Source organism: Solanum stenotomum, chromosome 2 (genome assembly GCF_019186545.1).
Source record: "Solanum stenotomum isolate F172 chromosome 2, ASM1918654v1, whole genome shotgun sequence".
NCBI classification, from domain to species: Eukaryota; Viridiplantae; Streptophyta; class Magnoliopsida; order Solanales; family Solanaceae; genus Solanum; species Solanum stenotomum.
The window spans coordinates 63,957,954-63,970,426 of NC_064283.1; the positions used below are offsets into that span (position 1 = coordinate 63,957,954).

Here is a 12,473-nt window from a genome sequence, read left to right on the forward strand (position 1 = left end):
GGGTGTCCTATATATATATATTAGAAATCTCTTCATTTTCAAAGCTCAAAATTATGTAATATTTCGTAACGAAAGGCGGTCCGATATATGCTTAGGTTGGCAAGCTTTAGTAGAAATAGTGCACACATCACATTAAATAAATTTTGGTGCCGAAAAAGGAGAGAAGAGTGAAGTGCTATATAAGATATACCATAATATCACGAGTTAGAAATATTGTTGAGCTCGATGACAATGGTATAGCTTATTTAAAAAAATAAATTATGAAATTTGTTGGGGCAAAATAAATCATGTGTTATGAATTTGAATTGTGTTTAACTTATTAAGCACAGAGAATTACATCCCACCTATCACATCCCTTATATTAATGATGACATAATTAGCATTCATGTAATATTGTCCTACTTGCAAGTTGCACCCATATATGCCAAGTTTTAATCTATTATTGCTTAACTCAATCACTTTTTTCATTTGTTGATTGATTATTTGATTATAGTAACACTTTAATTTTCTCTAGTGGTAATTTATCTAAAATATTAGAAATGGGTGAGGATGATTTAATTTTCTCTAGTGGTAATTAATATCGTAGTATGAATCCTCAATATTTATATATCTTTCCATTTTAGATTGAGAGTCAGGAACTAAGATATTTTGGACATTTACGAGATGAATAAAATAAAATAGTTTTTCTAAATTTCTCATGTATAAAAATAAAATTTTTCTTCATAGTTACAACTTTATAACACGCTTAGTCAAATTTCGTACATGAACAAAGTTGACAGAGAATTGTTAATGTATCCTACATATAATTAAGGGTAAAATGTTCTCCACAATAACAAATTCCTTTTTAATGTTGTCAACCATCAACTTTTTTTCCGTTTGATTTTTTTTTTGAATAAAATAATATATAATACATTATTATGGAATATGTTTATTCTAGTTTTTTTTTTAATTTTAAAAAAGGTATAATTCTTGTAAATTAGTTCAAATATGGCTCACTTCATCAATTCTCCGGATATCATGATGAAGCATATCTCATAATATATATATATATATATATATATATATATAACAAAATAAATACATGAACCAAAATCAATAATTCAATATATATGTTATGAACATATAGTCGAATTATTCACCAATCGAAAATATAATTTAATAGAGGGACATTAATGACGATAATAATATGTTTGGATACATTGAAGCTCTTCAAAATTCGTAATTATATCCTATAAGAAAATAAGTGGATTTTATTTTGCCACTTAAACTATTTTTGGACGTATAATTATTTATTTAATTAATTATTATTAGTATTATTTTTGGACATATATTTATTTATTTGTTGTTATTATTATTTGCATTATTGAATTCATATATGAGAGACCACCAACATATTTAAAAGCAAACTAATTACTTAAAGATTACACAATTAATGATACTCTTTTCCATCACAAATTAGCTGTCGTGATTTTAAAAAGTAATTATCTTAAATTATTTGTCATTTTAAAAATACAAGATAAAATGATGTTTTCTTCCGAATTTTATCCTTAATGTCAATTCTTCTACAAGATAAATATTATATCTCAAGTTAAAATGGGGTAATTTTAAAATTGTCCTAAATAATATTTTTTTAAAAGGCACATATACAAGAGAAACTCAATAGATAATTTGAGATGGAGCATAAATAAAAGAATTCCATCTAAATGATCAAACCAATGATATTAAATAGTAGCATAAATGGTATTATTGCAACGCATACTTTGAAATTATTAAAATATTTGTTTGGGTCAAATAATTAGGTATACGAATGCCACTAATTAATTGAAATATTTAACAAATTAAAAGGCAATGACGTTATTTTTGCCCTCTCATGAAGTAGAACTAGTAATAAAAGGACAGTGATTATTCTACAAGTATTCTAATTAATACAAAAGCGATGTACACAAATTAGATTATATACTTTTAACTTATTAATTAAGATATATAACGACGATGGCAAAAATTGTATGAAATGGCAAATTATTAATTCAAATTAAATATTATAGCCATGATTTCTTTTATTTGTAATTCGCAACAAACATTTCATGTTTTTTGCCATCCCATTTGTATACCGAAATATACAAATAGATTCATTTGGTATACATATGTGTTGGATAAAAATTAATTGCAGGACCCATTTGTATACCGAAATATACAAATAGACCCATTCGATACACATATGTGTTGTATATATGTAGTAATTTTGTTTATATACAATTAGTATGTTTTAGTTTGTATACCGAAATATACAAATACAGATTTTTATAGATATGTATACCGAAATATACAGATTAATAGTCATAGCAAACATAAAGTTTGTTATGGAGCGCAATTATACAAACTATAACTATAACACACAAATATGATTTTTATGTTTGCTAAACCTAAAATTTACTCTATTAAATTCATATTTTAAGAAAAATTGTTATGAATTTTGATGATATTCAACCAAACACACGAGATTTTCCTTTTTTTTTCTTTTTCTTTTTTTGGATAGTCAACTTACACAAAGTCAAATTCTGCTTTTAAAATCGTTATTTAATTTTAATTTGATTATAATTTTTTTGTTTGCAAGTTTATTTGTTTCGAGCTCAATTTCAGATGTGCACGATTGATGTTTGAAAAATTATGTCTGATTCAAACATTTTTATTTAAAGTGTGGCTTTGTGAAAACTATCGTCAGATAATTTTATTTGAAAATTAGTATGGTTTGCTATATCAACTTAAGCTATTTTTCACTGGAATTGTAGCCATGGAGATTTGGATATATAATGGTTTGCCAAACCAACTTCAAACATATTTTTGTATGAAGTATATTGCCTTGATAAGACCTAACTTCAGATATTTTAAACTGACGTTATGGCCTTAGAGAAATCAAATTCAAATATTTTGGCTATATATATATATATATATATATATATATATATGAGATATCTAAAGCTTATCGAAAGTGGATTCTAATTAAATATTTCCTTCGTCCCAAGCCATTTAAATGATAATGTCAAAATAGGATGCTTCAAGATGTTTTTATGTCCTCTAAGCTTAGTAATTTACACAAAATGCATCAATTAGGGGTGTATAATAACTCATAATCCAACCGAGTTAAGAATTTTGTATATCTTACTTTCTCAAATTCTATTTATAAAATTACATCAAATATATAAATATATTATAGTCATCGTCCAACTCACCCAAACTAATTAAAGTTTTAGTTTTGCTTCACATAGCACCAATATTGTCCCAACTTCACTAGTGCCAACAAAATTAGGTAATTTTAGGTTTCAATATGTCTAAACTTGAGTTGGACAGTTCATTTAGGCTTGTTATTATTAATTAGTTCATCTCGACTCATTTATTAACAAAATTAACTCATCTAATTTATTCAAATTCCATAGGCTTATTAGGTATAAGAAATAAGGAATAACTAATTTGTGGACAAAATCTAAGATGAACTTATTTTATGTTTGGTTGTGATAAAATCACAGGATAATTTATCTCGGAATTAGTTATCTCGAGATTATAATGTTATTTTTATTTCATGTTGAGGGTGGAATAACAATCCTAAAATATTTAATTTCAATATTATTAATCTCTGAATAACTTATTTCTCAACCCGTCATGGCGCCTTACTATATATTATCAGGAAGTTAAGCTTAGTCTTGTCAGTCAAATTTCAATCCACCAAAGGGTATTTCCAATATTTTTATGGCTTAAACGAATAATTTATAGTCAAATCCAGTCAGAAACAGTTGCATCAAAACCTTTTATCTTCAAAATCTATAATTTTTGTGGGATTATATATATATATATATATATATATATTAAGTAGACGTATATTTTGCTACCAAATATACTAAAATAGGGAGAGAAGCAAGCGAGAGAAGAAGAGAGGCAAGTGAAATAGGAGAGGAGAAGAGCGAGATAGTCTATGCATTCTTGATACATACGAAATCACACTACATACATGAATTTGATATATGCTAGTTACATAGGCAAAGAGGCAAGGAGATAGGCAAATGAGAAAAGAAAGATGCAAGCGGTAAGCAAATTCGTCAGATACATGCAAATTCACTTGATTACAATGTATCTAAATAAATTTCACCTAATTTTGACTTTGTGTATCCATGATATATATATCTGGACGCGCCAGATACATGTATATGAGATATATGTTTTTTGGATGCACCAAATACATGTTTCCGAGAAGTCCAAATTCTGATAAGTTTTGTAATATTAAAAACTCACGTGAGGAAAGTAATTTTCTCCTAAACTAGTGAAATTTGTGTTGTTTGCCCTAAAATCGTACAATATCTCATTTAACCCACTTAAGTTTGACCTAATTACTGACCCGCTTATTTTGTTTATTCAGCTTAACCCATTTCAACCCGCCCATAATTTGAATTGATATCTAGTACTTACAAATTGCTCAAGGAAAATCTTGTTGAAATATTTTTGAAAAGACATTCTTATTCTATATAAGTGAAAATTTTATAATTGACATATATATGACTATTAATTTCAAATTATGACAGTATAATAATTCTTTCAAGTTGTAACAAAAAAATTTTGCGGTTTCTAACAGTTTATTAAAATTTTAAAACTACATTAGAAATTAATTTGTTTGAAAAAAAAAAGAGGTAAAAAACATATAAAGTAGTCGTAATTAATTTGAATTGATTAATGATAATTAATATGTGCATAAAATTAGGAGATTGAATAAAAAAGGAATTTTTGTTTTCCATTTTTAACTCATATCAGTAAAGTTTAGTTCAAAAACAGATTTTCTTCTTTTATTCAAACGTTTCTCTCTCCTATCGATTATTTTTAAAAATTTTCTTCACTCACAACTAGTTTCATTTCGTTTTTATTCAATAATCTTCATTTTGTCGTAATGGATGACTTTTTATCAATATTAATAAAGCATGGTGATAGATGTGATCCTTCAGGTTAGTGATCTTTGTGATTTTTTATTTGTATTGTTATACTACTCAAATGTAAAAAAAAATTAAAAAAATTAAGAACAATGATGCTGAAAAATAAATTTTCAGATTATGTTTGTCTATAACAGAATTTGATTATGACTTTTTTGTATGAACATTTTTTTTGAGATTACATAATATAAGTTTGATTTTGGTATGATGTTTTTTTTAATTTAAGGTTTCTCTAGTAAAAAAAATACATAAAATTTATTTGTAATTGATATAATGTTTATACCATGTTAAACATAATTTGATTATGTCAGATTTTTTGTTGTGTATAATAATTTAATTATGATTTTAGAAAAAATGTATAATGTTATATTTTGATATGAATATTGAATTTGTTCGTTATTTGTTTGACCCATTTTTTTTATTTTGTGGTATGTTTCTGGTTAAAAAAATTAAATATTTTTTTAAAAAAAATTGTATACTACTAATACCAGACATGTATGGCAATCGATAAATTGTATACTACTAATTTGTGAATGAATACTGATTGAAAATGTTTATAACTAAATTTGTTCAGTCTTTGTATGAACCATTATTGATTTTTTGGTATGAATCCGATTTAAAAATTAACGTAAATTTTGTATGAAATTGGTATAATAGTAAAATCAAACTTGTATGGAAATTTATAGTTTTTATGGCACAAAAATGATATGATTTAATTTTATTTTTGGCATTATATTGGTATGAAATTGTGTGCATAATAGTGGGATGAAATTGGTATACTATTTATTTAATAAAAGACAATTACTAGTTATAAATTATATGATTTTATATTCTTTTTGGCATGAATTTTGTATGAATCAGTGTTTACTTTTGGTATGAAATAGGTTTAGAAAGTATGTATGAAATTCGTATACTGATATAACATATGTATAAAAGTTATTTGTACTTTTGTATCCTGTAATACCGACACAATAATTTATGATGGAACAGGAAAATATGCAATTCAAAAAATTCGGAGCATAAATTATTGTCTTCTGGTTCAAAAAGACTGTAGAAAGACCACAACTTGAATGTTGGAAAAGGTTTGCAGGTCTAAGGTTACGTACAATACATGTCGTCGGGAGGGACACAACAAGAAGACATGTTCAAATTACCCTGCAGAAAAAAAAAAACATGATTTATTTTTATTTTTATTTGGTTGTTTTATTGTGACAAACTCGTGTTTTGATTTACTTTGTCTTTTAAGTTAATGACTTATATATTCATAACACTTATTATGTGTACTAATTAATCATTTATGTATTCAGTGTTTTTTAAATGTATAGTAAAAAATTAGGTAATGTTGGTATGAAATTGATATCAACTGAAAAAATTAAGTCAAATCTTAGTATGAAATTGGTATACATTTGGTACCAAACTGATGTCCCTCTGGTAAAATTGAAAAAATAACATGTAATTGATATTTCAACCAAAATAGTCAACCTAAAACTAGTTAATGTTGTATTAAATTTGTATACATTTGGTATGAACTAATATTCCATTGGAAAATTTGAAAAAACCACATATAATTGAGATTTCAACTAAATTAGTAAGCCTAATACTAATTAATTTTATACCCAATTGGTATACATTTGGTATCAAACTCATCTCCCATTGAAAAAATTGAAAAAACATGTAATTGAGATTACAATTGAATTAGTCAGCCTAAAACAAGTTAATTTTGTATCCAATTGGTATACATTTGGTATTCAACTGATATCCCCTTGGAAAAGTAGAAAAAACAACATGTAATTAAGATTTCAACTAAATTAGTCAGCCTAAAACAAGTTAATGTTGTATCCAATTGGTATATATTTGGTATCCAACTGATATCCCATTGGAAAACTTGAAAAATCAACATGTAATTGAGATTTCAACAAAGTTAGACAACCTAAAACAAGTTAATTTTATATCCAATTGGTATCAAACAAATATCCCACTGGAAAATGAAAAAAATAAAATGTAATTGATATGTCAACCAAATTAGATAATCAAAAATAAGTTAATGTTGTATCCAATTTGTATACACTTGATATCCAACTTGAAATATTAGAACAAAGACTAAAATTAAAAATGTATGAAATTGATATCCAACTGGTATAAATCTGGGAAGAATAAATCTAACAATATAAAACAATGCATATTATATATTGTTGTCAAAAACTGTAGCAAAAGAAAGATACATCATCCAAAATCAAAACATGTAATAATTAAAAGTCTAAACTGCAATCAAATATTTTAAAGTTCATTTCCTCGGTCTTGGTGTAGAATAACTGATAGTATCCTAAGCATGCTCTTTTGCTATGCGGGGTCCACCAAATTTGCTAGCAACCATTCCAGTTACTTCACTCTCACCAATTGTGCCATCAGCGTTCTTGCTTCTTCCATACTGCCACATGATTGTGGCGTACCTTTTACGGTTGTACTTTGCATCAATGTGAATTAGACCCATATAAAAAACTCCATTGCTAATATATTTAGCAAAGAGACATGCGTACAATCCATAATCGTTGAAAAAACATTGAAGAAAAAAATTGAGAAGGAAAGTGAATTACTTATTGTGAACAAAACACAATAAGATAGGAATACATACTTTGTGCTTGGATCTTGTTGAGACACATTCTTTATAAATACAACTTTAAGTTTGGATTGAGGCTTGTCAACATATGCAGGTAGTTTATTGAAATAGAGGTCCACTTTTTTACCATAAAATCTTATGCTAGCTAAAAACAGTGATATAATTGTGGCAAGTTTATCAACTGCTTTCTCCACATTCCTTGTGTGTAGATCTCCTCCCATCATTGAATCATATATATATGGAAGAGTTCTGCTGATTTTCTTTTTGAATGAAGAAGACGAATGTTGAAGATGGTGAGAGAGAAAAAGTTAGTTCTCTGTAAAAGAGGAACGTGAGGGTGGGGGTGTGGAGTTTGCGTGTGGGTAAAAGAGGAAGGTGGGGGTGTGGGTAGCCGTGTGAAAACTGATTTTTTCCCCCTAAAATAGTGTAAGAGATAATAACAATTGATTCTTCAATATTAATGTTATCCCTAAAATAGTGTAAGAAATAATGACAATTTATTCTCTAATTTTAATGTATTTATCTTACTTATTAATTATAATGTAATTATAAAAATAATAACTAATTAATAAAATAAATTATAGATTAAAAATAATCTGTTAATACTTGTAATCAAAATGTTATAAGTAGTAATATAAAAAAAGCACATCTAAATGTTGTAATATTAAGCCTTAAATAGATATGTGGGGTGATTTTTCCTTCTATATATTATATATAGTCAAAGTAAATTTTTTTTATATTTTTATTAGATACCACAACAATTTTTTTTTAAAAAAATTAAAATTTAGTAAAAAATAAACATATCGAGTATTGACCTATATTTTAGCCCATGTAACTATAGGGCGGGTTGATCCGTCCATTTATTAATGAGTAACTTTCACATATAGCAAACAAAAAAATCATATTTGTATGCTATAGCAAAGTTTGCATAATTGTGCTCCATAGCAAACATATACATGTATAATTTGCTATACATATACAATTAAAAACTGTCTATTTCGCTATACATATATACAAAAAGAGCAATTGTATAATTCGTTGGCTCCTCTTTAGAATTGTATAATTTCATTATACAAACATAAAACTGGGCAGGGGAATATTTTTATTGTATAATTATAAGTGTATAGGAAGAATATATATGTATTTGCATGTGTATATACAATTTTCTCTCGCTTTATACAAACATAAACGCAATTTATACACTTCTGTTGTATAAAACGAGAAAGAGAGAAAGGCACAAGAGAACTGGGCAGGAGAATATTTTTATTGTATAATTATAGTGTATAGGACGAATATATATGTATTTGCATGTGTATATACAATTTTCTCTCACTTTATACAAACAGAAACGCAATTTATACACTTCTGTGTATAAAGCGAGAGAGGAGAACACAGACGGAGTGAGCGAGAGAGGAGAGTGGCGAGCCAGAGTTTGAGGGAGAGAGACGCTGACAAACAGTTTGCTACAGGACACAATTAAATCAAAGTGTGGTTATACCATTTAATTTGAATTATTAGTTTGCCATTATATACAATTTTCCCTTTATTAATTCACCCGATCTCAACCAGTCAAAATTCAGGTCAACCCGTCCATTTGCAACATATAGAAATGGGCCATCACTTAACCATAATGGGCCTCTACTTTTTACTGTCACAATGAAAGTCCAGCCCAAAGAAAGAATCTCAATCAAAACTACACTATATATATCCATAGATCAGCTCAGTGTGCTTGAAAAAACCCTAATCTCCATCGCCGTCTGAGCAGTAACCTCAAAGGAGCAGTAGCCATGGGTGTGTATACTCAAAACTCGTTTTTTCTCTCAGATTAGATTCATATTCGTCGTATTGAAGTATTTATGAAAGTAATTTTGTGATTTTTTCCAATTTGTATTTGTTGTTTGTGATTAATGTTATTGTGGTGGAAATGCAGCGAGAATAAAGGTTCATGAGCTAAGGAACAAGTCGAAGACAGAGCTTTTGGCTCAGTTGAAGGATCTGAAGGCGGAGCTTGCTCTTCTCCGTGTTGCAAAGGTCACCGGTGGTGCTCCTAACAAGCTATCCAAAATGTATGTGATTTTTTCCTTCTTTTGTTAATGTTTTATAGTAAACTTTGTCTATTCGGTACTAATTAGTTGTATTTTTTGGTTAGTATGATTTTACTTTTGTATTCCCCTCATAAACTGTTTTGTCTTTCGGAAACAACCTTTTTACCTCCTCGAGCTAGTGGTAAGGTCTGTGTTGTGCTATTACACATAGCATGCTGTTGTTGGTCAATATGATTTGGTTTAGGCTCAGTATTTATGGAGTAAGGAGACACTTGGTATGTTGTTGTTGTTGGTCATATGATTTCGTTTAGGCTATGTATTTGTGGAGTAAGGAGTACTGCTTTAGCATAAAGTGTGTAGTTTCACTTGCCTTTAAGTTGCTAGAATCAATTATATATATATATTCATTTGTGTTATCACACAAATGCTGTTTAACACTTTTCTTTTTCATCATTTTAGTTGGTTTTTAGAAGTTTCTTTAATATTTTTTCCTTAGTTGAGAATGTTAATGACTAAACAAAAAGTTTCAAAGATCCACCCACTCCATTCCCATCACTGCGGTAGCCATTGTTTTGTTGTTTCTTGAATCTTTCTCCAATATATGCTTATATCTTCTAACTCAAAACTGAGGCCATAACAACAAAATAGTGACTGATCTAAAAACTAGGCTGTTGATGGATTCCTTTGTTTATAGAAGCTACATGTACCAAGAGGAGGATTAAGTTCGGTGTCCTTCATCTTGACTGCCATGTCGGCTGTAGCTACATGAAAATAATTGAGAAGTTTACTGGCCGGTTGTTGTAAATCTGTTGACATATCTGCTTACCGAACTTCTTACATTTTATCAGTGTAATGTGCTGAAGGTTTTCTTGTTTCTAATCAGGGTTGCTATTGGTGATTGTCCTTTGACACCCCTAAGAATTCCTTTGTATGGTGGTTTGGGTGTGGGGAGGTGGGGTCGCTAGTAAGATGTAAAGTAGGTTATAAAGTAAGAACTGGAAGTGATGACAAGTATCCAGTAGGGCAGAGTTGTGATTGTTTACTATGTTGCCATTCCTAAAAGAACCTTGTGGTATGAAGTCTCAAAGATTTGCCCACCCTATTGCCATCCCTGAATAGACCATTGTTGTTGTTGTTCTCAAGTCTTTCTCCAGAATATCTTCTTGTGCTAGTTTCAAACCATAAAAACAAATATTTAATTTTCTTATGTTTAATATAAGGTGTAGATGAATTTCTTTGAGGGAATGTTCTTTTTGTTGGTAGAAGCTACATGTACCAAGAGGAGGGTTAAGTATGATACCCATCATCTTGACTGCCATGGCGGCAGTAGCTATAGGAATACAATTGAGGAGTTTACTGGCCGGTTGTTGTAAATCTGTTGACATATCTGCTTACCGAACTTCTTACATTTTTCAAACCTAAATGAAGGTCATCTTGTTTATAATCAGTGTTGCTATTGGTGATTATCCTTGTGAAACCTTAAAGTTACTTTGTATCTGTTCTTTTTGAAGGGGTTGGGGTGTGGGGCTACAAATCATAAGGAGAAGAGTATCTAAAGTGAGAATTACAAAAAGATAATGACAAGTACCCATTGTAATAGAATGGTTATTGTTTACTATGTTACATTTCTAAAAGAACCTTAGGATATAAAGTTTCAAAGATCTGCCCACCCTGCCGTCTCTGCTGTAGCCCGTTTGTGTTTGTCAAGTCTTTCTCCAGAAGGTGTTTCATATCTTTGAATGCTTAATTGAAGCCATAACAACAGATATTTATTGATCTAAATTTTTGACATAAGTTGCTGATGGGTTTCTTTGAGGTTAAGCTTCTTTGTTTATTGAAGCTACATTGTACCAAGAGGATGGCTAAGTTCGGTACCCATCATCTTGACTGCCATGGTGGCTGTAGCTATATGAATATAATTGAGAAGTTTACTGGCCGGTTGTTGTAAATCTGTTGACATATCTGCTTACCGAACTTCTTACATTTTGCACTAGTTGAACATTGTCTTGTTTTATAGTCCAACTTGCTATTGATGATTATCTTATGTGAGCAGTACAACAACATTATGACAAGTATTCAATTGAGTAGTTTAGTGATTGTTTACTGTTACCATCTTTATGCATATCCTTTTATTTATGTTGCTGGATTTTGTGGATGCAGTAAGGTGGTAAGGTTGTCGATTGCACAGGTTTTGACTGTCATCTCACAGAAGCAAAAGTCAGCTCTTAGGGAAGTTTACAAGAACAAGAAGTACTTGCCTCTTGATCTTCGCCCCAAGAAAACCAGAGCAATCCGTAAACGTTTGACTAAGCACCAGGTATCTTTCATCTATAGCATTCCATTGTTTACTCACTTAAGACTAGCTAGCTTGCATGTTCTCAAATCTACAGTGCATGTGCTGATTATGGGTTCCATTCAGTTTGTAAAACCGACCTGAAATCTAAGCTAACAATTTGATGGACTTTTTTTTTTCTCTATCGCTGCAGTCATCCTTGAAGACAGAGAGAGAGAAGAAGAAGGAGATGTACTTCCCCATTAGGAAATATGCTATCAAAGTGTAGGATAGGATCTTACTTTGGCTGAGATTTTTGTTTTTGGATCAAAATTATTTGTTGAACTTATCAGCAATACAAGTTTTGTTTTGCTTTGTTTCGTCTGTGACATTTGATACATGATCAATGTGTTGGGAATATGACTTTATGTTAAATGTCTTGTTTGTTAGTGGTTTCAACGCTACCGTGTACCAAATCTCTTCATCTTTATGTTTTAGCGTTTGAATATCATTCAATTTGTCAGTGACGCGTGAAATCAATTAGTATGTTTTTGATTGTTGCAGCTTCA

General features: G+C 29.3%; 1 protein-coding gene and 3 non-coding genes across 4 annotated transcripts; all 4 read left to right on the forward strand.

Moving 5' to 3' along the window:
• The first annotated feature begins 9,244 nt into the window (after positions 1-9,244).
• Positions 9,245-12,329, forward strand: LOC125854640 (60S ribosomal protein L35). The gene is made up of 4 exons (XM_049534227.1): positions 9,245-9,378; positions 9,518-9,653; positions 11,793-11,949; positions 12,119-12,329. Exons 1-4 carry the CDS (start codon positions 9,375-9,377, stop codon positions 12,191-12,193), a joined length of 372 nt encoding a protein of 123 aa, XP_049390184.1. The 5' UTR covers positions 9,245-9,374; the 3' UTR covers positions 12,194-12,329.
• On the forward strand, positions 10,385-10,474 carry LOC125857278 (small nucleolar RNA snoR109). The gene has a single exon (XR_007445607.1). It is a non-coding gene; the product is annotated as a small nucleolar RNA snoR109 (small nucleolar RNA).
• On the forward strand, positions 10,954-11,043 carry LOC125857282 (small nucleolar RNA snoR109). The gene has a single exon (XR_007445611.1). It is a non-coding gene; the product is annotated as a small nucleolar RNA snoR109 (small nucleolar RNA).
• On the forward strand, positions 11,529-11,618 carry LOC125857277 (small nucleolar RNA snoR109). Its single transcript, XR_007445606.1, has one exon. It is a non-coding gene; the product is annotated as a small nucleolar RNA snoR109 (small nucleolar RNA).
• Positions 12,330-12,473: the final 144 nt, after the last annotated feature.